Consider the following 27,968-nt stretch of genomic DNA (forward strand, 5'->3'; position numbering starts at 1 on the left):
TAATAATAATATTTTTTTCATGAGCAAGCAACTCACGAGTAAATTTAATTTATTAATGTAACGTGAGCTGAATGTTTCCAGGTGATTAACATCTTATAATGGTGGGATAATGGTTTAATTATAAGTAGATTTATTCTGCTATGAGCTTAAAACTTCTTGGGATAAAAGAATGTAGGTTTATGTTACAATTTGAAGTCATTCTGGAAAGAAAAGATGGGTGCTTTTTTGGTTGTTTTTTTCTGGTGCTTACGAGATAGCTAATATTGACTGATTCCATTTTGAGATAGGGTAAAGAAAATAACATGAACTATAAACTGTAAACATATGGAACCAGTGTGAGTTTAAAGGGCTGAGAGATGACCTGCAGCACCAAACCCTTGTGCACAAAACATAGATAGTAGCAGGATGACTTCACCATGGAAATGTGTAGATAGGCATTAGCAACATTAAACATGGTCAACAACATTCCCAACAAAAAAACACCAATATAGAATGAGGAATGACTCCACCGTGAACTGTGGAAGATTTAGGAATTGACTCAAATGAAAAGACTGATGACAATATGGGCACAACAAATATTCAGAAATAAACCTTAGTAAGAACTGAAACAACTCTCTCAATCACTCCAATGACCAACACATCTCTGATAACCATGGATGGAATGAAGTTAAAACATTTGAGGACTTGCAGGAAGTGAAATACTATAAGATGATGAAAAAATGGTAGTGGATATGAGAAATGAATGATCAATTCTGATGCAAGGGCCTGTAGTACCCATGGATCTGTGGTAACGGTTTTCTACATGTACAAAAAAATTAATGTAGATGAGTCCCCACAGGACACAAAGGAATACAGTAGTCATTTACACTGCTGGCAATACTCCAATCAATTGAACATGGAACCCTGTAGATAAGGGCATAAAATATTGTAAGTAATGATGAAACTAGGGGTTGTTGTTAGGGTCAGGACAACATTGGAACTAGACCTCCTGTAAGAGCTGAGGAAAGTCAAGCAACCAACAACTAAGACGAATGCAGATGGGTGACATAAGCTCTTCAATATGAAGGGTCTGGAATGCCTGCAAAAATCAAGAGTTTGAGAAAAAGGACTCATATAACACATGGAGGTTGTCAGTAAGTAGACAAATGCCCTCTAATATGTTTCAATGAAATACCAGCCACGAAATTCAGGAAAGTGTTGAAGTCGACAACTGAAATGAGGAGAAAAAAAAAGTGTCCATACAGTAAATATTAGTGTTAGTTAAGGTCAAACAAATCCTACAAAACTGTGATATATTCAGATCAAGCATAAACTTCTTTATGGAACATTTTCAGGAGCTGATCTATTCTCTGAGAGTCTAAACGTGTATCTACCTCATGATAATGAGTTAAACATGCTGTTCTGACAAACATGGCAGACAAGACATAGCTGTCCCTTCACAAAACTGAGCAATAAACATCTCTTATATGAGCCTCAGTATCAGGGAATGGAGGGAGGACTAAGTACTCACCAAACTGAGCAGTAAACATCTCTATATGAGCCTCAGTATTAGGGAATGGAGGGAGGACTAAGTACTCACCTTCAGACCTTTCCACCCCCAAGGAAAACCCACCAAGTAATGACAAAAAACATGACACACTGAATGAACTAAGTAAAGAAAAGAAGTTGGTAAAAGGTGATCAAAATTAGCCTCATTAGAAGCAAACAGATGAAAGGAAGGCACAAGAAAAAGCAAATCTAAATTCTCTCCAGAATGTCCAGGATCACCTAAAAGTTCAGCATCACAGTCCCCTGCTAGTGGGGTAATTGTCAAATTATCAATACAATATCATTTTCATATTCAAACCCAGTTCTGCACAAGAACCATATCAATCCACACACACACAAAATGTTATCCTCATCACCTCTTATGCCAGACTTACAGTCCCCTGAAACATGTATGTTGTATTTATTCACTTATGTACAGAAAATGTGAGATAGAAGAACATAATCAAATATCTATCAGAACAACTGAAACAAGCTTTAGTTTCATTACATCCATCAGTAGGCCTCCATGTTTCTGTAAAGTTTGAGGTCTGTACCCTCACGATTTTGGACATTTTGCTACTCTGGTATCAAGCTAATCCCTAAAAATTAAGCAACTTCAAAAATAATCTATTCTAAACAAAGTTCAATGGTTCTTACAATATTCTGAGTAATGGCACACATTTAAATCTCCATTATCATACTGTTGACAAAAAGAGAAATAAAAGCAATGCCAGATGGTGAACAAAATTATTTTTGAAACAGTATGATTTGGTTTGTAATGTCCTCTTTTGTTTGATCATTCCTGTATAAAACTTATGGACCTTATCTATGAAGATAGAATCATTTTAAATATGAAGTTTTCTTTCACAACTTATAACTGGGTTACAAATAATACATGTCTTTTAACTTGACATAATTTTAGGCTAAAGTGACAATGCATAATTAAAATATATATGTAAAAACGGCTGGTATGGGCAGAGAAAAACTCTATGTAGCAGGTTTTTCTCACCATCATGGATCATAAATTATTTCTTTAACATTTTACTATGTGACACTAACAACAGAATCAAAAAGTCAGATTTTGATGAGAAATACTCCCCCAACTTAACTCAGTAAACTGGATTACGAATTTGTTTTTTTTTAAATTGCATTTAGTTTAAATTTTCATCAGAAGCTTACAACCAAGGTGTGCAACTTGTATAAATTGTGAGACTAATATATAACTTTACTGTGATTATAAATTAAAATAATTTAATAAACATGAATGATTCTGTTAATGTGAACAAAGTGTTAGAAGAAAATGATACCCCATAAACACATTATATAATATTCTCTCTGTGAGAATGTACATAAAAGCTCAATAATGTCTTACAAAGAATTAGAAATGAGTAATAACTTCTACATGCATGCACTGACAGGTTTAGGAACTTTTCAATGCGATATCTTCAGTATTAGTGGTGCAGGAAGGAGAGAAATAGGTGGAGTGCTTGACTAGACACGCAAAATTTACAACGAGGAATTTAAAGTATAAGAAGCTGCTAAAAGTGTTTCCCCCCTGCTGTCAAAGTCAGCTAAGTCTGTAAAGATTTAGGTCATGTCCTCACCAGAAAATTGATATAATAATTTACAGTTGCTATGCATGTAAAATATGTAAAAGTGGGGATGTTACAACACCTCCAGGTCTGATGCTTCTGAAATACTCCATACACATTTCAGAGAAATGTATGTTACTATATGATATTAATGAAAGAATAGATCAGATTAATAATCGACTGAAAAGTTAAAGGAACAGTACAGATGAGGTGATTACAAGAATTTATTTGCAGTGTAATAAAACCTACTTTCTGGCAAGTTTTGCACTTTGTAACCAGCAAGTTACGATTTCGTAATCAATCTTTTTTGGTCTGCTCAGGAATGTGGTTCTTGGCTATTGTAAGGAGAACCCGGTACAGATTAAGAAGAGGTTCCTGATAACGAAGTGAGGACTGTAAAACAAAGAAGTAAAAAAAAACACTCATGAATACAAAATATTATTTCTAATTCAAGATCTCCTCTACTAAGTACTGTTTAAAGGGAAGTTAAATACAATTAACAAACATTTATAATCATAAAATATAATTCATCTAAATTTTAGCCTTTAAAATAAAGAATTAAGTAAAAATAGACAAATATTATATGAAAACCAATGAAACAGTTGTTATAATTAAAATGGTATATCTTTAAGTTTGGGTCATGGTATTTCAGTAAATTTCATTTCTATATTACTTTTAATTATTTCTAGAGAGACAAACAGAACTATAAGTGCCTGTTCAAGGTTAGATTAATAAAATTTTAATCTTTGTTTTAATGTAGACTTTGATTATTAGTATACTAATTATTTTAAAACGTTTGTGTATATGATCATTAAATGATTCTTTATTATTTATATTGTATAATCTGCTTTAAACAATTTATGTTTTTAAACTCAGAAATGTGTTCTCGTACCTAAAAAATGTACAATATCAAAGATATAAATGTTGAAGTTCTTATCATTAGAGTAGCTGCTCCCGATATATAATGAGACACTTTTTTTTTAAAACAAGAATGATAAGTGCTTTCTATTCTTCTCTTCACATCTCATTTGGTATCTTTAAAGCTTTAAAGAAATAATCAGTAATGTATACAAACTATAAGTTAAATTATCAATATCATTAGATAAAAAAATCATTCCTAGCTTTTGAGACTGCAGTTTTATATATTCTATTTGCAATAAAAGTAAAACCTGAAACACATACTTGAACCAATTTTCTTCTTCCTCTTCACTCTTCTAAGAGTGGAGTTCAATCTACTGACTGAGGAGTAGCTTCCTTGAAATGAAGGGCAGAGACCTGTAAAAACTTAGACTGCTTTCTCCATATCTGTCAACATGTGTAGTCTGGAAGAAAAAACAAACACATACTCCCTAAAATCTTAAACTACATTTCAGTGTCTGACGAATACAGAAAAACTAGTATATATATATAAAAAAAGTAAACTAACAAAAGAAAAACACAACTGAGATAGAGAATCATGTTAAATATCTTTCTAAACCATTTAAACATTTTTTAGCATGAAAAGAAAACACAGCTGAAAGCAGCATAATAAAAAACATACTTCTAATTCACTGTTACTAAGATAAAAGAATAATATCTGATGATATGATGATACCCCCAAATATAATGTAACATTTCCATGCAACTAGACATGGAAACAATTACATGGATGGCTGGTTGATTTGGTGTTCTAGCAACCAGGCTATGTGCACCAAACATCTGGTTAAAAGTTAAAAGTAAAGTAAAATTATTAAAATTCATTAAAGGAAATTAAAATAAAACAAAACAAAGTTACATTTTTGAATTAAAAACACAAATAGCATTAAATCCAACTTTTACATCTAGTCTACAGCAGTAAGAAGAAAACTACAGTAATACAAGTTGTGAAGGACTTTTTATAGCATAATTATAATTATCATAACTTGCCAGAATGACCAACAGGTAGTTAAAAAGTAGCATTAGTCACCTGAAGTTGGTCTTTCCATTCCTGGTTTCAAGTTATTGGATGTTATGGCCATTTTCTAATTTTAGATTGAACTAGATGTACTTTGATCCTTAAAAGTGAATCACATCAAAAAAATGTCTAATATATAAAGTAAAAAAAAACAAAAAAAAACTTAAATAGCATTAAAAAGATTAATAGACTTTAAACAACTAAAAACATTTCAAAGGTGGACAATGTCACCATTGCCAATAACAATATCTAACAAATAAACCTTGGGACAAAACATGTTTAAAATGGTGCCATAATTAAGTCGTAATGACACCAAAACAGTAAAATGTGGCTTAATGTAACAGACAATACATTGGTGCATCAGTCCCAGATAAAAGAAAACGATGAATTAAAAAACTGTGACCAATGTGTAGTCTAGTTAGGACAATTTCCTCTTTCCATTTCTGGTCCTTAAGAAAGCAAGATAGCCAAAGTCCAATAGCACGTTTTATTTAGAAAAGCTTGTTTTCACGTTGCTCACTCCAAGTCGACTGCTAACTGGCATGAAGCTGAGCCTTGAATACAGGACCATAGTCCACGTATGGAACAGAAACAGCAGTGATAGAGCCAGAGCAGACAGATTTATCTGCAGTGTCACCAAGCTCGTTCCTGCAAATACCAATGTGGCCCAGTATCTAGAAACACTGGACAAAAGTAGATGTTAAAGAGAAATGGGCCAGTCGATTTTGAATATCAGTAAGAACTAAGATGAAACAATTCAAGGACCAGTAGAGAACTATGCGAGTCAGTATAAATAGTACAATTTGAGTACTGCTTAGCTTCTGTGTGATACAGGACAAGAGAAATGACATACAGTTCAGCAGTGAACACAGAAACTGTAGAGAGGATTCTCTGCACAACCACCAAACCATGGCTGAGCCCACAGAGTCACCTGATTTTGAACCATCTGTATAAATAGGAATGGAAGGGTGGTTTGAAAGATGTTCTGCAAATAACATACAGTATTTCCAATCAGGAGTGTCTGCTTTTCTCAGATGACTTAAAGAAAGGTTACATCTTGGGACTGTAATAAGCCATGGTAGGATGAGCTGACCAGTGGATACAGCAAATGTTATCCAAGGATAGACCCAATTCATCCAACTGTACTTGGATACAAAGGCCAAAAGGAGCAATGGCTGATTGTCTATTTTGCAAAAACATGGCCCACTGAGGAAGGAAAACATAATCCCAGGTGGAATGTTATGATAAGGACTGAAGTTTTGAAGCATACAGTAAAGACAGTTGCAAACAGCAGAGGTGCAAAGAAGGTTCATGAGATTCTACTTATAAGCTATGAACAGGGGAAGTGCTGAAAGCCCTGGTGCAGAGCTGAAGTCCCTGATGATGATCTTGAAGGCCAAGGTGCTGGCAGAGCCATAGACCAGTGATCCATACTCTAGTTTTGATCAACTAATAGCCTGATATATCTTTAGCAAAGAACATTGATCCACTTCCCAAGATGTGAAAGAGTGGACGTGGAGGATGTTCAGTGCTCTTGTACATTTGACCTGTAGCTGCTTGATGTGTGTTATGAAGCTCAGCTTACAGTCAAAGATAAGCCCAAAGAACTTTGTTTCAGGGACCACAGTTAGCACAACTTCACCAATATTGAGTTCAGGATCAGGGTGAATACCCCATTGGTGGCAAAGTGCATACAAACAGTTTTAGAGAGAGAGATTAAAACTGTTTGCAGTGATCCACTTCAGAAAACAATTGAGGGCAGTTTGTAGCTGTCGCTCAATATACTGCATGTTTGATGATTGACATGAAATGTGAAAGTCATTGACATAGAGACCGTATGCAACAGTAAGAGGGAGTAGTTCAGTGATGGCATTAATCTTTATACTGAAAAATGTGTCACTCAAAACACAGCCATGAAGAACTCCAAGTTCCTGTAGATAAAGACGGGAATGTGTTGAACCCACATGAACTTGGAATCACCTGTCCATTAAAAATTTTTTAATAAACATGGGTAAATGGCCAAGTAACCCATATATATGGAGGTCTCGCAAAATGCCATACCTCCATGTTGTGTCACAAGCCTTCTCAATATCAAAGAATATTGATACAAGATTTTGTCATTTGAGAAAAGCTTCTCTGATTAATGTTTCAGGTTGAATCAAGTGGTCCATGGTGGAGCACTGTCGTTAGGACACACACTGGGTGGGCGAGAGGAGGTTATTTTCTTCAAAAACCCAAACAAGACGAACTTTAACCATCCTCTCTAAGGTCTTACAGAGACATTTCATCAAAGCAATTGGATGGTAGTTTGAAGGAATCTTCGGATCCTTCCCAGGCTTAGAGAAAGATAGGAATATAGCTCAGTGCCAGGCATCAGGAAAACATTCTCCTGCCAGATCTGGTTGAAAACAATCAGAAAAACAGCAAGAGAAGCAGGAGAGAGATAGCACAGCATTTCATAGAGCACATCATCAGGTCCAACCGAATGTACTGACAGACTGATGAAGAGCCAGTGTAAGGGGACGATTATAGTCACAGAGACAATCAGCTCAAAGGAAAGAAGTGATTACTCTGCCCAACTGGTGATAAAAGATATGTTGGTTGTGAACTTAATCCAAGAGTCCTTCTGGCTTTGACATATTACCCACCAAGCATGTGCACGGGCCTGTTGGAAAGCGATGCGATTCGAGAATGTGGGATACCTATGAAAAGTATCCCACGTCCATTTTTGAGTCTTCTGTGCCATGTGGCAGGTAAGATTCCACCACAGATGATGATATTGTGGAAAACATGTCAAGGCTTTAGGAATACTTTGAGCAGCTTTCTGTACAATACAGTCAGTTATTTCTGTCACACAGTCGTCTATTGATGGCAGGATCAAGTTCTGTAAGAACAGTAAAAGAGAGCAAGTTTGCTTGATCCTTTTTCCATTGGTGCACATGGGTTGGGTGGCATTGACCACAGCCAGTCTCTCTCAAAATTGTAGAAAAATTATCACTGCTGCATGGGTTATTATCAACCCTCCATGAAAAGTGGGAGAATAGTGAAGGGGAGTAAATGGAGAGATCAAAAGCAGTAAAGAACTGATTAGATGCATGAAAATAAGTATAAGAACCACTATTGAAGAGAGAAAAGTTGTGATCAGAGAGCATACACTCTACGGAGTGACCCTCTCATCAATATCAGCACTTCCTCAGAGGGGACGATTTCCATTAAAGCCCCCAGCATTAAAAATGGAGATGGCAACTGTTTAATGAGAGCATCAAGGTCTGATTGATCATAGGTCTCTCTAGGCAACAGGTAGAGAGAGAACAAACAGTGATGGTACGACACAAAGAAACACAAATGGCTACAGCCTCCAAAAGTGTGTTGAGTAACAAAGACAGGGTAAGCACATGCTGATCAACCAACAGTGCTACCCCTCCATGCACTTGTCCATCACACAGCCTGTCATTTCTGTACAAAGAAAACTGCTGAAAGGTGATTGTATCAGCAAGTTTCAGAAAGATTTCCTGCAAGGAAAGACATATAGGATGGTAGGAAGAAATAAGTGTTTTGATGTCACCCAGATTAGAATGTAAACTTCAACAGTTCCATTGTATCAAGGTGGCTACTTTTATTTATGTGTAGGCAAATTGGGTGCAGACCATGTTTTATTTCTTTATTGTCTTTATTCGAGGGAGGTTTACCAACCTCAATGGATCCTACCCTGGGTTGATTGGGCAAGTCTTTGTTGTAAGAAGAGGATTCCAGTGACTTAGGGTGCAAACAAATGATCATTTTGCACCTTGGGAAAGGAGAAGAAAGTGTAACCAAAACCAAACGAAGCAGATATTGGGGTTTGCTGAAATTAATGTTAGAGACAAAGATGGGTGTTGACATTGATTCATTAACTTTTTTAACCATGGATGTCAGAAGACTTTCTGTTTGTTTTGAGAATGATTCTTTTGAAGGTACAGAGAGATCTGTCTGCACTCCCACTGTAGTAGTGGAATGAAGTGCATCAGCATAAGTCAAACATAAAGTGGTAGATAGCAATTTTCAAGCCTCAGGGCAAGTAATGTTTTGAATCATCTTTAAACACTGTACCTTTTTATTCCTTCCAACCATTTAGGGCAAGAATAAAAGTAAGATGGGTGAGAGCCATTGCAAGTGATGCAACAAGGGTCTGTTTCATACTCATAGGCACCATAATCCTTGCCACTGCAACGAGCACATGTCAAGGAACCAAGACATGATGTCTCCGAGTGATCAAATGGCTGACACTGGAACTATCCGAGAGGGTTTGGAATGTATGGCCGTAACTTGCACTTAAAATAACCTGCCTTGTTGGTAGTAGGTGGATGCTGTGATGTAAATGTTAAAATGAGGACATTGATCGGCATCAAAATTCCATCTTTGGGAGTGGAGATACACCTTACTGAAGAAACTCCTTGTGGTGGGAGAAACCAGTGGGAATCTCTGACTCAGGATGTTCTTCAACTCCTTTTATCAACAATAACTTCTTGTTACGAATTCAAAGTTGAATGAGGCATAACCTCAATAGGTATATTGCCTTGGAATGTAAGAGGAATTCACTGTGCTCGAGATGTGGATATTTCTACCAATATGTCACAAGAGCGAATCCTTCTGACCAACTTTGGAGAGCCAGTGAGACCTTCTGGTCCCTTCTGAATGAAAAAGGGAGACATTTGCCCTAAAGGTTTGTCTGAAAGAAAATGTAGTATAATAAAATAAGGTACAGAAGTTGCAAATGTTAAAGATTGCTGCTCAGAATCTTCAAGATGTGATTGTTTACTCATAAACTGTTTTTCACTATTTTGGTTAACTTTTATTTGGATGGTCCATAATAAAAAATGAATTTTTCGGTGTCCACTGTCCCCACCCACCATAAAGCCCTATGAGTGGATGCATTACAATGCCAAACAAGAACACTGGAGCAACACCAGGGTTTCATGAGCACTATACCCAAACACCAGCATCAGATACAATGTCCACAACACCTGCTGAGAACATCCAACACCGGTACTTGGTTAACCCTATGCCAAGTGAACCAGCCAACTGACCCAAGGGGAGCCACCCCAAGGCTGCCCATCTACAGGAATTCAAGGCCACAGTGGTATGTTAGGGTTGGACCCCTCAACCATCAGGATCTTCTCCTCCTCTTCATGGGTCACCATGCACAACACACATGTTGGTGGATCTTTAGATCCCAAAAGAGGTAAACTAAAAGAACAGAACCTCCCCTGGGAGGTCCCCTCACCAATCACAGGAATCCAGAATGAGGGGAACAACTACCTGAAGAAATCCACAATGGTAAATATTATTCATCATGTAAGTAGACATTAAAACAATTACTTTAAAGATATCCACAATGATATGTCCCATTCTCCATGTAATTAGACATTAAAACAATTACTTCAAAGATATCCACAATGATATGTACCATTCTCCATGCAATTAGACATTAAAACAATTACTTCAAAGATATCCACAATAATATGTACCATTCTCCATGTAATTAGACACTAAAACGATTACTTCAAAGATATCCACAGTGATATCTACCATTCTCCATGTAATTAAACATTAAAACAATTACTTCAAAGATATCCACAATGATATGTACCATTCTCCATGTAATTAGACATTAAGACAATTACTTCAAAGATATCCACAATGATATGTACCATTCTCCATGTAATTAGACATTAAAACAATTACTTCAAAGATATCCACAATGATATGTACCATTCTCCTCAGAACTTTTATATTTTTGCTTCTTCAGTTTATTTTGTCCCCATTTCTTTAAGACTTTTGTCAATATGATTGTTAATCCTTTGTTAGTTACTTTCATTTAAACTCTTATTTCTTAATTCTGTAAGCATGAAATGCATCACTTTTCTTATAATGTGATAAAAACAGTTACGTGAGAACATTATATCTACCTTGGTACATACAATTTATCTTGTAAATAGAAATAAAATCAATTGCAATCACTTGAGACCATGGTGGAATCCACACTGGTATTAACTATTTCCTTATTAGTAGATATAAAAAATTACTGAAGAACATGATAACATGTATGGTGATTTATACTTTTATATAAATGGAGATTTAATATAATTACCTGAGAACGTGACTGTAACCACCATTTTCCATGGAGGCTGCTGAGTTCTTACAATTTTACACTATGTGAGATAATCAAGGGTGGAACAAAATTTACCACATCAATCCAAAAAGTATTTTGAATATTTCCTAGAGACATGAATAATCTTTAAGTGACATGCCTCTTCACTTCTTCCAAATACATTTACATTACTAACATATTAAAAAAATATATATTGCACTTGAATGTTGGAAATACATCTTTGCTAATTAAAGCATTTATTTTCTTATTGAGATACAAAAGTTTATTTATACTATGATTATACTTTAAAACTCAGGAAGGAAACTAAGTTTTCTCAAGAACTTTGCTATAATGTTGTGTATGATTATAACCAATGGCAAAAATCAAAATTAATTGAAAATTTATGTTACAAGATCTTCTACATAACATCACATTCATGGTATGAACTTATTTTCATATGCTCTCAATGAACAGGTAGATTTAAACAGTTTGAATACATCTTTGGTGTTAAATTAACTTATTTTTTGTGGAGATGGTTTACCACAGGTTTGTTACATAGCTGTGCATGTATCATACTTTGATTAAATTGTTGTGAATTGGCACTTGTTGTATATTGCTGAATCATGTCAGTAGAACCTTCCAAGATTTTCACACTATCACAAATTATTGCATCATAATATCCCATGAAGACCATTGTGTAAAGCAACTGAGGCCTCTTTCAGACAACAAATATGCATCCAAAATGCACTTTGAGTTGGTCACTTAGATATATCTAGACAGTCTGAGTGGGAGTTTAGCCATAAAGAGTGTATTCTGGCTATTTCTGAAGTGAAATTATCACAGACTGTATTGTAACAACAAAGTAAAAATTATATAATATGAACAAGTTTGTGTGAGCTTTAAGAAAAGGAGACAACAATTTAAAGATTTGGATACAACTGTAATAGCCAACAGTGTAATGAACATTTGAATATATGTTTGACTTGCTTTAATTTACTATTATTTAAAAAAAAGTGAACTCTATGCTGTTTCTTCACTGTTGAAATGCCAACAAGTCAGACACTTACTGTAAAGCATAGGCCTATAAATTCACAGCTGAAGCAATAGAATAAATATTGTAGAGGCCACATATACACCATTTTAACTGGCTTTGATAAGTGGATGGTGAAGGGCAAATAACTTAGCCTTAAAGATGGTGATATATGAGAGTTTGTTACACAACAACAAGACATAAAGAGAGAAACAAACAACAAAAAAGAAGAGAAGAAAAAAAAAAGGCTGAAAAAAGAAATGAAAAACTGGAAACTGAGAGAGAGGAGAGACTAAAAAACAAAGAGAATATAACAGTACAACTTGAAGTCACTAAGTTTAACAAGCAAATTGAAGGATCATTAACAATGGGCTGACAGAACTTGATGAATAGAAAGACAACATGAATGATCTAATGAGAAGTGAAACATTCACCCCTCAAGGTCAAAACTGGGACAAAAACAATTTGACATTTTGGCTTAGTTTCCTTTTCACAGTAAAAGGACTACAAGTGTATGTAGGTGTAATATCAGAAGATGCCATGGACTAGAATATGTTAAAAATTGCCTTGCTGAAATGCAATGAAATTACATAGGATGGTTTTTGTTAGAATTTAGAAAAGGCAAAGTTGACACTAGAGAAACTATATTTCAGTTTGTGGCATGTCTACAGCAATATTTCACAAGGTGAATTTACATGGCCAAGTGTGAAGATAGTTTTGAAGGACTGGTAATCCTACTAACAGATGAATAATTCATTATCATGTACTCCACTTACATGTCATTTTTTGTACCAGAAAGAGCACCAAATGACATGATAAAGATGATCAAGCTGGCAAAATAGTATGTGGAAGCCCATGGGTAGAACATAACAGGCAAATCCAATCATAACCATTCAAAGCCAAGAAGAGGGATTACAAGCAGGATGCCACCACAGGTGACAAGAAGTCGTCAGACAAATGGGAGATACTACACTTGTTAGAAAATGAGACATATTGTGATATGATTGCAAGTTTGCAACCAACAAGAATCTCAAATCAAGCAGTTAGAGTTACCTACAAAGATGGTGCTAGTAAGATACTAGAGAAGAATGATTGTCAATGTTGCCAGAAATCACATAAAATAATTCATGATTAAACAGTACTTGAATGACAGTCAGTTCAAATTAACAAACGGATCAATCACAACTTATCAGTAGGTGAACACTATGTTTGGCAACAAGAACATGACAGTGAAATGAAACACTGGGAGAAGAAGTGAGAATTACTCTAGTATCAAATGACCAGATAATGGCAAAAGTACATATATGTGTGCTGACTGATGGGACAGTGAGAAAGTTTCCTATAGTAACAATAAAGGGGAAACTCCATACTATGTGGGAGACCTTGAGACAACACATAAGAAAGCACCCATCTATGACATGGTAATCAGCAATATACCTGACAACAGAAATTTGAAGGAACCAGACAGAAAGGAGACTGATGAAGTATCTGCAGTCACCACAAGAATTCAAAAAAATAAAAGCAAACAAAACATCAACCCTCTGCAAATCTCAAAAAAGTGACATTGTGTATGTATGTCTATGGGAATTGAAGGAAGCACAGAAGAAAGACCCTTCAATGATGAAACTTTGAAACAATGTCTAAGAGACAATTGAGCACAAAAATGAGGAAAAAAAGGATATACAGAACAGAGAATCAGAAGAAAGTGCTGTATCAGATCTATCAAAGCACTTCTACCAGAAGTTAAACAGATCATTGTACCAACAAAGCACTAGACTCAAGTAATGAAGAAGTTGGCCAACAAGTAACTTTTGAAATGACACCAAGGAATAAAGAAGATGGCATACAAAATAAAGGGACTCTACCTAGAATGAATGTAGCCATAGAGCCATGAGATGAAATGTCTCTTATAGGAGTGCTATCCAACACAGTTGCCATGGACTTGATTGGACAACTAACACCTGACATGAGCAATATGTATGTGATGATAGTAGCTATGTAACACTTTACCCAGAAGCCATAGCACTACCAAAGACAGAGAAACTCGCAGAAACCTTCCTTATAGGTGTTCTGCAGAGAAGGGTTTTAAAAAGAAGTCTCAAGTGACAGAGGGACCTAGTTTACCTCAAAATTGATTCAAGAGGTGTGCAGACTCATCAGCACTAAGCAGCTCTTTGCAAGACAGTTGATGACGTCCTAAAGAGCATGATGAAAATGTTCAAGAAAAGACCACGTGACCAGGACAAGTACCTCCAGGCAGTAGTATTTGCTTATTAATAATTCTCGTATGTAAATATAAGATTTTCAGTATTCATGTTACTGCATGGAAGAGCAGTATGAGGTCCAATGCGGATACTGTGAAAACTGTTCACAGAAGAAGAAGAGTCAGAAGTGATGCGCATATACCAATATGTGTTAGACCTAAGAAACCAACTGTAGAAGACTTGTCAACTCACTCAAACAAGTTTGTATGCAGCCGATGTCAGACAGAAATGCTTCTATGATAAGAAGTCCAAGGATTAACATTTCAGAAAGAAGGTTTCTGTTCCTTAAAGACACAACAAACTCATCTGAAGGTTAGTAATTTTCACACACAAAAAAAATGAAAATCTGAGACCACTGGGTGTAGATGACATGTACAAAAGTGTCAACATCAATGAAGAAATTAATGACAAATTGAAGAAAGAAGTAGCAGTGTGCACCTGTCTCCACAGACAGATAAAGCCAGACAGACTGTGACCATGACCAAGAACTCAGTCAAAGTGAAGCCCTACCAAATGTTCTACATAATAAAAGCCTGATTAAGCTAAAAGTTAAAGTAATGTTAGAAGCTGGAATAACTGGGCCTTTGAATTAAGTTTACTGTTCACTGGTGGTAATCATGAAGACCATGAATGTCTCACAACCATCTGTACAGATTTCCAGAAAATAAACTTTATGACAGAATTTGGCTCCAAACCTATGGGCAACCCAGATGCTATTGCAGTGAAAATAAATGGGCCCAAGTTCTTCACTAAGGTCAATCTCAGAAAAGTGTATTGGCAAAGTTTCAAGAGAAGACAGCCTTTTTGACACCTGATGAATGGTACCAATTCAAGAAAGATGCCATCTGGATTAATCAATTCAGCAGCAGCATTCAACTTCTTGATGAGAAAATGTTGAAAAAACCCACCAACATTGTGTACGATGTAACCATCTGAAGAAACTCAGGGATCTGTTCAGAAAGACACTGAGCAGTGAGATCTGTGACTCAAGAAGTGTTTGGCCACCATACTGACATTTGGAACTTCTTCAACAGTCTGTATGGAAGGAGTTCATCATCCAAATGAATCATCAACCACTTGACTTATAAAACTGAATGTGCAATAATCATGAGTTAGGTATTGTACCCCAAGAACTTCTGGTCCCACACTGAATCCAACAAGAGGACTGCAAATGTTGGTGCAAGACTGTATGAGTAGATTTTTTGGATGAACTGGAAACAGTCTTTGTATATAGTACAAAAAAATAATTGTAAACACGTTTCTTAAAGAGAAGCTTATTGTTATATCCACACAAGTGTTTAAGTTTAATGTAAGTGTTATTACTTAAGTAGTATAAGAGAGAGTGTTCAATTTAGTTATTTTTAGTAGCAGTAGTTTATAATTACTTTTCTGTGTACGAATCACAGACTGTGATTTATACTTGCTGTACTATTGCATTATTTTATTAGAAACTTCTAAATTTTTCTCATTGTTTTGATTGAATATTATTTTATCACAATAACTCATAATGTGAAGAATGTTTAAGACCTCTGTGAGGTTATAAATGTGTGTCAAAAATGTAGTTTGGGTTAGTTTGATTGAACAGATAGATCTAGCCTGTGTGATTGTGAGTTTAGCCATAAAAAGCATATATTGGTGATTTCTAACTTGAAATTATCACAAACTATATTGTAACAACATAGAAGACAAGAATTAATTTGTTTTGTGAATTGGATTCTAAAGTAACTGGACCAAGCTATGTGGATTTTGATGAAAAGAAGACAAGTATTTAATGCTCTAGATACAACTGTGCTAGCAAATAATGAAAAAAAACATTTGTTTATACATTTTAATTGTTTTAATACATTATTACCTGAAACAAGAGAACTGTATGCTGTTTGTTTGTTATTGAAACTTGTTGCCAAGTCCCACACACCAACTACAAGGAATCCAGCCCATATATATATATATATATATATATATATATATATATATATATACAATAAACTAAAACACCCTGACAACAAACAAGGTAAACAGATGCAAATCTCTATGTCACCTGTTCCAAATAAATAGCTAGATTTAAAATAAAAGCCACACCTATGATAAACAAATGCACATACTTATTTTAATCTGTTTCAAATAAATAGCTAAATTTAAACTAAGAACTATTACTATGATACAGATACACATACTTATTTTCATCCCTTTCAAATAAATGACTAGATTTCAACTATATACAACAACTACAATAAGTAGATGTACATAGTTCTTTAAAGGGAGCCATTTTCTTTTCCCATGATGTAGATTTAGTTTGAATATTCATACAGTGTAGATAATATATATACATACATACAATAACAATTACAAAATATGATACTTTTGTTGATATTATATTTTCTTGACTAATAAGTACTAGTAAAAAAAGACGATTTGTTTTTAAAATTACAAAATAGTTTTCCACTACAGTTTATGGAATCAATGAAATGGACAATCTTAGCTCAACTTTTACTATGTAAGAGAACTCATAATTTTTCAAACTGTGTGACTTAAAAAGGACATGAACTCAAGTGTTCTTGTTTTAATATATATTATTTATTATTTGAATGTTTACTCACACAATAATATTCCAAACATAACTCATAAACAACTTGATATATCTTATATACGAGTTCTGATCAAAAAGATTTCTTCTGTTACAGGTGCCAGTAGAGGCAGTAAGCTTTACTGAGGTGTGTACAAAGTACAAATAGTGATCTACCTCACGGATAAACCACTTATCCAGACCTTATACCCGTGTTCAAAGACAGAAGCATCTCTTGCTTCTGTTGAAATATAAATGGACAGAAAATAAAAGCAACATGTTTGCATCAAATTTTTATGAAAAATGGTACAGTAGGAACAGAAATCATTGAAATGTTAAGAACTGCTTTTAATTATGATTGCTTAAGTAAAACTGTTGTTTATCAGTGGATAAAACACTTCCAAGATGTCCAGAAATCAGTCAAAGATGACGACCATTCTGGGCAATCACCGACATCATCCACTGATGAAATGGTTGCTGAGATGAAAGAAAATAGTCAAAGTCATCAAAGATTAACTATTCATGAAATTGCTGACAAACTGAACATTTCCTTTGCATTATGTCATGTGATTTTAGCTGAAAAACTCTGCATGTGTCAAGTGTCTGCAAATTTTTTTCCTAGGCTGTTGATGGATGACCAAAAGTTTCACCATCAACAAGTGTGTGAGGATCTGAAAAGAAGGCTAGAAATTGATCCAAATTTCATCAACATCATTATTACTGGTGATTGAGTCATGGGTACACAGTTATGACCCTGAAACGAAATTTCAGTCACCCCAGTGGAAATCTCCATCATCACCACTTCCAAAAAAACATGACAGTCTTGATCAAATGTAAAGACAATGTTGATCGTGTTTTTTGATGTTCAAGGTATTGTTCATCATGAATGCGTGCCTAATGGCCAGACAGTTAACCAAGCATTTTATAAAAAAGGTCCTAATTTGCTTGAGGGAAGAAATTAGAAGAAACTGCTGCGAGCTGTGGAAAATGATTATTGGTTTCTCTGTCACGACAATGCACCTTCACATAGTGCTGTATCTGTTCAAGAACGTTTGGCAGAAAGAAACATTCCTGTGATACCACACCCCCTGTAATCTCCCAATCTTGCCACATGTGATTTTGTTCTGTTCCCAAAAATCAAATTTAAGTTGAAAGGAAGGTGATTTGATGACATTCCAACCATCCACAATTGTGTGAAAGCAGAACTTAGTCACACAAAAGTTGAAGGCTTTCGAAAATGGCAGGAACATCAGGACAAGTGTGTATTAGCTGGAGGGGATTACTTTGAACGGGATATAATATAATACTGATGTATGTACATTGTTCTGTGCAATAAAAGTGAAGTCTTAGAACTTTTTGACCATACATCATATATTGCAAATAGTGGTCTCTGTTCAATCATTTGCCTGTCTCCAGTTTGAAAAGTTGCACAAAGAAACAAAACTCAACATTTAATTTTGAAATTACAGAAGAACAGACATGGATAATGTTGATGCCAAATTTTATTTCACAAACAGGATATTCTACATTAAATGTTAGAAAGTAATCATACTGTCATTCAAATTTCAAAATGTAACATAACTTAAAGAATAAAAAATGTACATTTACCATATGTTATTGCTGAGCACCACTTAGGATGACTAAAATGCTCAACAATTACTTTTGCAATGTGTGGTACAAATATGTTAGAGGCTTGACACTGAGTGAAACCAAGAGTGCAACACAATAAACATTTTCTTAAAGTCTACAATATAATTTAAATTGAAAGATCCAATGGGTCATTTAGGTTGGGGCTAGAAGGGGCTCAGCCCTAGGGCTTATGGTCTTAATGGAGGCCCATTGTAGGACCCTCAAAGATTATTAGCCACTAAGCACATACAACCTTTAATCCACCACTGGAAAGATCAACACAAATGTTCCTATTATTTGAGATAAGTATGTTTGTTTGTTGTAAATAAGCTAACTTTAAAATTTACTTTCTTAATTAGTAATTTTTACAATTACTAATTAAGAAACAAGGGCACTTGGCAAAAAAGTGTCATCCATAAGTTACTACATATTAAACTTGTTATATAAATGACTATATATTAGTTATTAAAAGTTTCTCATACCTTTTCTTCAACAGAAAGAGTAATTTTTCCAACTGCAACTTCCCAGTTATCAAAAGAAATCTGCTACAAATTTGATAAATAAAAAATGGAGTTACAAAACTGTACTAAGGTACAGGTAACATGGAACAATTAGCAGGCAAAAATATACACATTCTTAGAATGAACTTCATTTATTACCTTTTAACTGAAACTATATTGACTATTAAAATACACATAGCTGCACCAATTATTAATCTTTTGTATTTTCTCCCTTGTTTATAATTCCTTAAAGTGTTCTGCAGAATCAAGCAATTTTCACTTTTTCAAAGTTAAATGTAAAATAATAAAAAATAAACTTTTCTAGAAAGTTTATCATTGAACCACTGTCCTTTTTAGTTGGGAAATTACAGCTCCACAATGATTTACAGATACCAATCAAGAAAGAGACTACCTAAATGGCACCTAAAGATACAGTTATGGTTGGACCTTTGTTAAAGAGTCACTATTAAGATAACTGATCACCAACTTGTTTCATAGTTCCTCATGTTAAATAAACATCTGGTACCACTGGAATCTGTGGTAATTAACCTGAACAGAAAATAGAGAGAGAAGACAAAGAGGGAATCAGAAAAATTTTGTCAGCAGTTATTTAAAATGTAAGCAGTGATCTGTCAACACACTCACAAATGGTCCCTATATTAAACAGAGAGACAACTGGGTACTTACTGTCTTGCAAAACAACACATTCTTCTTGTGAAACTTAAAAAGTCTTATACAAGAAGTTCAAGAACAGAGATGGAAGCCACACAACAAGCTGTTTTCTAGATTATGGAAAACAAGGAACTGCAAATAGAAAGTTCCATGACATAATATCTGATAATAATTTCCAGGCAGTACTGTATAAAGTTAAAATTTTCCAACACCATAAATGTACTTGCAATAAAAACTTAGATCCTCTCACATAACAATTTTTTTTTCAGGTCGTACTGCCCTCCACATGCACAATTTGTTACTCTCCACTAGCCTTGAGACTCACACCTCAATTAACATTTCCACATGCTATTGATGAACTGTAGTATAAAAATGAGCATGCGACAACTTTCCACCAATAGGGGTGTGATGTACTATCCTAGCACAGCTGGCATAATCTATAATAATTATTCAATTATCACTTTAAATTACTCAAGTAAAGATGTACTGGAAGTAAACAAGAAGGGTGGGAAGTGTGACAGAGGTAAGTACCTATACGAAATACATTTTCAACATTGGAAAACCTTAACATTAAATACAATATCTGACCTTCCCTCACATTAGAGTTTAAATCCCACACTAAAACAGTGGAGAAACCAAAACAAAAGCAACTTAAGTGAACTCCCTTCAGAAAGTGCCTGAAGAAAACAGATGGAGCACAATACCCTATACTACAAAAGCATAGGAACACACATGCAGGGTATAGTCTTCACCTGTAGCGAAGATACGTGTCACCAAGAAAACAAGTCCAGTATGGAAAATGGATATGCTTGATGGTGTAGTAGCTAGGTGCAATAGAAAGTACATGGTAGGTTAACTCTAGTCCAAAACCAGGTAGTATTGAATACATGTCTTCTAGTCTACAGAAGGAGAAGGGTCCCAAAAATCTTTACTTCAATGGCAGGAAGCAGAAAGGAAAAGCAACATTTTTTCTGGCAACTTAGATACGGCAAATGTTTGAAGACCCAGTACACAACTAAGAAAAGGCTACCTGAGAACTTAACACCTGGGAAATGGTAAAAAAAAAAGGGAATGCAAACATGGTGGGTCAACTCCAGTCATAAACCATGTAGTGTCAGGAATTTTTTGTCTGGTCCATGGTAGGTGTAGGGTCCCTATCATTCATACATGGGAGGCCGTATGCTGACTGGTTATATGTGACTCAAACACAAGACTGCATGAAAACTGATATTCAAGTGATAGTAAAATGTGGGAAAAAGTTAGCCAGGAGTAAAATGCACGAGGCAGACTTGTTTAACAGAAAACCATACAATATTGGGAATTTTTCATCCATTGCTCAGTAGTAAAAGGATACACACTATATGCACTAGCAGAGCACCACCACCCTACTCTCTACTGATTGAAAGTTGTCATGCACTTGACGAAGCCTTCATGGTCCACCACTCCAGCAGTTAGAAACTGGTAAGTTGCAAGAACTTCCAAACTGCACTGAAAGGGAGATATACCATGTAGAATACAGAGAAATGAAACACTTTACAATATTTTAGTAAAACTACACAGGCAGATGAAAACATATGAGAACAAAATAGGGGTGGGGTTAAAGGACTTAAGTAACAAGGGCATTATGCTCCTAACAAATGGTAGCAACAAATCAACCAAATATGAAAGGATAATGCTGAAGAAGATAAACACACAACTGTAGAAAAGATAAGTAAAAGAGCATGAACCAAAACACCATTGTAAGATTGGAGATTTCTACAGAAATAAGGTGAATGAAACAAACTTGAGGAAACTAAATTGTTCAAAAGAATAAAAAAGGTTTAGGTAGTTTCAAGTCAGCATTGGTACATGATTAGGATGCAGGTAATAATAAAAAAAACTGACAAAATTCCTTCCATCTCAAACAAGAAACATAAGTGGAGATATGTCATGTACAAAAGAAAGGCAGAGGCTTCATGAACTTGTCCACCACTTGCTGTACAAAAGCTGTCACATCTGCCAACAGACAAACCCAATGCTTTTTAACTGCCCAGTCATGAAATGATGATTGTATACTTCAGAATGGAGGAAGTCAGCTGTGCTAGAAAAGTGTGTTACTCTCTTACTGTTGGAGGGTTGTTGCATACTTATTTGCATGGAAACATGAATCTGGACAGAAGTCTCAAGGCTAGTGATAAGCAAAATTTATACAAAGAGAGTGTAACGCAACTCTAGGAAAGCAATTATGTTAGTATAGGAAAGGTATCATATCAGTAATTCAGTATTTTCCCATATGGATGACAGAAATAAAGAAACTGTATAGTAAGACCATCCTCTGTTACTGTATGCCATACCACATAGGGGTAGAAGTAAATGAGACAGTTAACAAGCTCTGCCATATCCACTCAATTCTAATGAAAGAATATGGCTCCACGTGCAATAATATGGCAAAAGTGACAACCATAGAAAGTATTCCTCACAACATTCAGAAGAAAGGAAACTGTATGATACAGCAGTAAAACTAAAATACGAGCTTGTCAACAGGACAGTAAATAAACAGAAGTCGACTGGTAAAGTAAGTAAAGGATTCCTCCTCTACTTGCTGCCAGACAGCCAGCTCTACAAGAAGGGTCATTAAACCTCCTGGTATTATTAGCAAGTGCTATTCTAAACAAATTTCTAATAAAAAATAAAACAAGATTCACTGTTATTTATATTACAGTACTACATCTCTAGTGAAAAGACTTTCAGTGAAACCACGAATTTCCAGTGAAGTGGCAGTAATGAGTTTTTCAATGTGTTGTATAAAACATTATTAATTGAAACTTTAATCAATAAAAGTTTAAATATAAAAATGACAAACTTTAATCTTACTACTTGTAAAACAATGTTTTATTCATTTCTGTAAATTGTACAAATTATAGTTTATTTTATCATGATGCAATTTTATTATACATGTTGCAGGCACAATAGTTTTTTAATTTTTTTTTCCATAGTAAGAGATAAATAAACACTCACTGTTTTAACAAATCAAACTGATATGTCTCTTGGGACAGTTTCTTTAGATAAACGAGGACTTACAATGCTTTTCTGTATCAGAAGAACAATTAAACTAGTACAGAACTATGAATAAAGAAGACATTTATGTACAGAAGTGTGAATAACAAAGACATTTATGTGCAGAAGTATGAATAACGAAGACATTTATGTGCAGAAGTATGAATAACGAAGACATTTATGTGCAGAAGTATGAATAAAGAAGACATTTATGTACAGAAGTATGAATAAAGAAGACATTTATGTGCAGAAGTATAAATAAAGAAGACATTTATGTGCAAAAGTATGAATAAAGAAGACATTTATGTGCAGAAGTATGAATAAAGAAGACATTTATGTGCAGAAGTATAAATAAAGAAGACATTTATGTACAGAAGTATAAATAAAGAAGACATTTATGTACAGAAGTATAAATAAAGAAGACATTTATGCACAGAAGTATAAATAAAGAAGACATTTATGCTCAAACAGTTGTGCCAATGAATGTAGCTAACAAATCATCCTAGCCACTACATTAATTTAAAATTTGAAAATACTTTTGATCTTATCGTACTTACCAATTTTAGGAACTCAGAAAGGCCGTCCCAGTCTGCTAACTTCCATGCTGATTCTACACGAAATGGATTTATCTCATTTGACCATTCTGGTCTATAAAAATAATGCAACAAAGAAAATTTATCTAAACTTTCACATTTTTCACCAGAAAATGTCAAAGTTTATTTAGAGTTAGTGCTAGTACAAAGCATTATGAATATAACAAAATAATTATAATTAACAAATGAATCTTATTTCCTGTCAGGTGTATAGCTAGACAAATTATAAAAAGAAGAAATACCCATGTTTAAGAAAGCAACTCTATTTCCTGTTGGATGAAAATAACTTAAAAAGTGTGCATAAAACAAACAAACACAAACCTCTCATTTAGAAGACCAGTAGCATAGGTAAGTGCTGTGTTTGACTGATCTAAACCCATCAAGCATCGAAGAAGACCCTGATGGTGACTAATTGTGTCTGATTTAACTTTTACAGCTCTTTCATAACAGGAAAATGCATCTTGTAGTTGACCTATCAAACATGATAACAGAATTTGAAATTCAGTAATTTGATCTTGATGAAACTTTGTAGAATTGATAGCTACTGCCTATTGTGGAGACACAAGTGTAGAGGACAACGTTTTGAAAGTCTTCTGCTTTTTGTCTTTAAGACTAAAGGCGGAAGACTTTTGAAACATCATCCTCTAGACTTGTGTCTTCACAACAAGCAGTAGCCGTCCATTCCACAAAGTTTCATCATGAATATTCTGCCTAAACAATCTATCAAACAATTTGATCTTATATTTAAGTACTTCAAGCAATAAAACAACAAATTTATTTTTAACAATAGTAAGAGTTCTAAAGGTTACACCTAATGAATCATTTAAAATTTAGATATAATGATGACAGATTTTGTTTATATATATCCACAAGACCAAGGAGAAAAACTTGCAATTTAAATAATTGTTAATTAGAATGTTCCAGAAGTTATCTGAAATACATGTGAAATGATATCTTCACTTGTCTTTGGTGACTTCATGTATTCTTGTTTTATCACAAGGTTAAAATAGCAATGTGGGGATTAACAAAATTAACAAAAGTCAAATAGCTTAAGATAAGAGCACCCATGTATATATGCACATATATGAATTTATGAACTAAAAACAAAGAGACCACTATATAAGAATTTCCAAATATATCAACATGTAATTTTTTACTTTAAATACATCTTACTATTAAAAACAGAACAAATACATTCATTTCATAAATTATCAGTAGTAATATTAAAGCAATGTAAAGTAAAATGGGGTATAGTCTGAAAATAAAATAATAATTTTAAAACACTAAAAAAAATGAAATTTGGTTTGAATGTCCAACTGGACTTTCAAAATGAGCTGTAGTTTCAAAGCATTACAAAAGATTCAAGTAAATTTGATCTAAGTGTGAAACTGTAACTCTGGTGCCAAAACAATGGTTCAAGGCTTCAATTTTTAATGTCAAAACGACAATTATGACTTGTCTGAAGCTTCAAGCTTTATTGTCAAAACAATAAAGCTGGTTGAAAGATCTAACTTTTGATGCATAACACTCTGATAAATTTTGTTTTAAATTAAATTTGAAACACTACACAGTATAAGAAAATTATATATGTAAAAACTGTTGGTATGGGTAGAGAAAGCATTATGTAGAAGAGCGAACAATGTTTCAACCTTCTTCAGTCATCGCTGTACATAGAACTTTCTCTACTCATACCAGCCGTTTTTACATATATATTTTTCTCTACAAGTGGGTTTTGTCGTCATCACAGAGTAAAATAAAATTGTTTACAACAAAATAAAATAACAGAGAAATTCAGCCTAAATATGAAATTGTAGCTTCAAAACTAATACAATACTTGATTTCAGAATGACATAGAAGAAACATTCCCACACTAGCAGTACCATTACAGCAGAAAGAAATGTTTGGTTAGTAAAGAAAATATGAATTCATGTGCCTGCAAAACTTTGTTGATGAGTACTTAGCTCATAAACAGCAGCAAGAGAAGTATTTCAAAGACACTGAAATTATTCAAGATGCCAGTTTTCCAGACCTTTTGTTGGATGTGAGCAAGAATATACATTTCATATTTAAGACACAAAAAACTGGTTGTTACAGCCCAATTACATAATGAATAACTAAACACATTAAAATATAAAGTGCACAAAACCTCTCTTTAGTGCACACAATGAAGGATGGAATAACAGGGGTATGTATAAACAGTTATTAATAAAGATACACACTTAAACACGATGTTTTCTGATTTCACGTACAGAAGTACTATTTGATAATCACAATGATCCCCTTGTCGGAGTCTCATTAGATTGACTGTGGATTTTCTTTGGCAGAAGAGAACCTGTCAAGTTAGTGAATTAAAATTAGGTCACTATATCATAATCAGGAGCAAGTAAATCAGAAAAACCAAAATATAAAAGATGTTAAGAGAACAAAGCCTTAGCAAATGTTTCCCTGATGCTAGAGATTCTACACCAGCCTTAGAATGTTGGCTTTCTATTATTTACACATAATGTGGTATTAAACATCACAGATAACTACTGGCAATTTCTGAAACAAGAGGATGTGATATGTGGGCATGTCACATTGCGTCTGATTTACAAATTTACAATTTCTGGGATGTGTAACCAAATGAGATCAAAGACTATAAAAGTTATGCTTTGTGTGAGTGATTACAACATTATAAGAAATTATGTTAACTTTCATAGCTCTTGATGCAATGGAAAATGAGTTAGAGAAGAGGGTATTACCTACTGAGCAAATGTCAATTCTCACACTATGATGCTTGTTCTGAAAAAGATAAACCGATCGCCAAAAGTATTACTTACTTGGCATGACACAAGATCTTAGTGTCTCACAATCAAAATTTAATTAATTTGTTATAACAATTAGAATAGCATAAACATCTCAGCTAATAATGCATATTATAACAGTATACAAGTTTTAAGTTCTTAATTCTAAAGGCAATATTTAAAAAAACAGGATTTGTCAAAAGAGACTTCATAAGCTGTAGCTAAAATTAGCATGTAAGCATATTTCTTTGATGGAATTAAAACATTTCCATCATCTTTAAGTCCATCACCAATAATCCTCTTTAGATTACTTGTACCTACATTGCCAAAGCTCCCAATGTTCTGTAAGGCAACAACAGAAATAAACTGTAAAACATTGCTTCACTGCTTTAGCAAAAATCAGTTTGTTTATTTTTAGAGCCAGTTTTCATGTGTAACTACCACAACTAAGCATTGCATAAAAGTACTGCAACTTGAATGGCTTCAACAATAATGTTAATTAATTATTTCTTTCTATTGGCATTATCAAGATCTGAAATCAACTGTACCCCATTTTGCTTTTATACTTTACTAGAGTTTTGAATGCTGACAAAGTATGTCCATCCACAGCAAACAGGTAAGCTGTTTAAGAAGTTTTCAATATGCCTCTTTAGCTTGTACACCCAGAGTTAAGTTATCTGAGGATGAAGAGATGCTGAAAGCAAAAGATCATCATCAGTAATACCAGTGTTGTCATGAAGACTTCTCATCATCTTTGGACAACTTTTTAAAACATTAAAAGCACAAGTGTATAATTGTATAAATTTTATGTTGGATACAATGTAATAGAATAGATTAATAAAAATAGCATAGCTTGAATTAATAAAATAAATGGATAGTATATCTGTGTAAAAGAAAATCATAGTGATTGAGAAAACAGAAATTCACCAAAAATAACTAGGTTATAGACTTACCAGTTTATAAAAAACAACAAAAATCAATTAGTGTGTGTGTGTGTATGTTTTCTTACAGCAACGCCACATCTGGCTATCTGCTGAGTCTACCGAGGGGAATTGAACCCCTGATTTTAGCATTGTAAATCTATAAACTTAGTGCTGTACCAACTGGAAACAAATCAATTAGTAGATAATACTATACACAGGATAAAATTTAATTATGTTTAAGTTAGTACTCAGTAAATAAAGACCACAAAATCAGTTCTCTAATTACCTTAGTATATGCTAATTTGAATTACTAACAAATAACCAAATTTAAAAGTTCACAGATAACTCAAAAATCAGATAAAAACACATATATTAAACACATCATGACACACAAAAATCGATGTTTAGGTGTCTTTTTAAATAACGTATAATATGAAAATTTAAATATTAACATACAGTTTGATACCAAACTTAAGAAGATAAAGTTATAAAATAGTAGTTCAATAAAATTTTGAATGTAAGTTGACAAGTGCAATGATGTGGCCTTTGACCCATGACCCATCTGGAAAGGGTTAACAGTTACATACATAAAGAAATATTTAATTTTACATACCAGTTGCTTCATGACCTAGAATCAAATCATGAAGTGTGGGGGTCTTCTTGACGAGATGCTGCTACTCCTGCCACTTATCTAAGTCTAAAATCAGCATACACAGTTTATTCAAAATGACATGCTTATCTCTTCATAAACATGCATTCAAAAGTTTCTACACACTCAACTAAGTTTGTCTCC

At 34.1% G+C, this 27,968-nt stretch overlaps 1 protein-coding gene across 3 annotated transcripts; it reads right to left on the reverse strand.

The window, feature by feature from the left end:
• Positions 1–3,374: 3,374 nt before the first annotated feature.
• On the reverse strand, positions 3,375–27,814 carry LOC143243209 (serine/threonine-protein kinase atr-like). 3 transcript variants are annotated; one of them, XM_076487027.1, is made up of 7 exons: positions 27,789–27,814; positions 26,211–26,250; positions 23,791–23,941; positions 23,434–23,524; positions 19,151–19,210; positions 4,302–4,441; positions 3,375–3,512 (listed from the first exon to the last, which is right to left on the reverse strand). In XM_076487027.1, the coding sequence occupies exons 1-6, from the start codon at positions 27,798–27,800 to the stop codon at positions 4,352–4,354; spliced, it is 444 nt and encodes a 147-aa protein (XP_076343142.1). In that variant the 5' UTR covers positions 27,801–27,814; the 3' UTR covers positions 3,375–3,512; positions 4,302–4,351. The 3 variants fall into 3 exon arrangements, with proteins under 3 accessions (XP_076343142.1, XP_076343141.1, XP_076343143.1); XM_076487026.1 differs by having other exon boundaries at positions 19,151–19,213; XM_076487028.1 differs by lacking the exons at positions 3,375–3,512; positions 4,302–4,441 and adding an exon at positions 11,227–11,310 and having other exon boundaries at positions 19,151–19,213.
• Positions 27,815–27,968: the final 154 nt, after the last annotated feature.

This window comes from Tachypleus tridentatus, unplaced genomic scaffold (assembly GCF_004210375.1).
Source record: "Tachypleus tridentatus isolate NWPU-2018 unplaced genomic scaffold, ASM421037v1 Hic_cluster_2, whole genome shotgun sequence".
In the NCBI taxonomy this organism is placed as follows: domain Eukaryota; kingdom Metazoa; phylum Arthropoda; class Merostomata; order Xiphosura; family Limulidae; genus Tachypleus; species Tachypleus tridentatus.

Excerpts from the sequence above, each read along its gene's own strand:
- LOC143243209 (XM_076487026.1), bottom strand. Across the intron at positions 23,525-23,790 it reads ACTGGTCTTCTAAATGAGAG|ACCAGAATGGTCAAATGAGA; the intron begins GTTTGTGTTTGT and ends TTATTTTTATAG. Across the intron at positions 19,214-23,433 it reads TTTCTGAGTTCCTAAAATTG|CAGATTTCTTTTGATAACTG; the intron begins GTAAGTACGATA and ends TCAAATTTGTAG.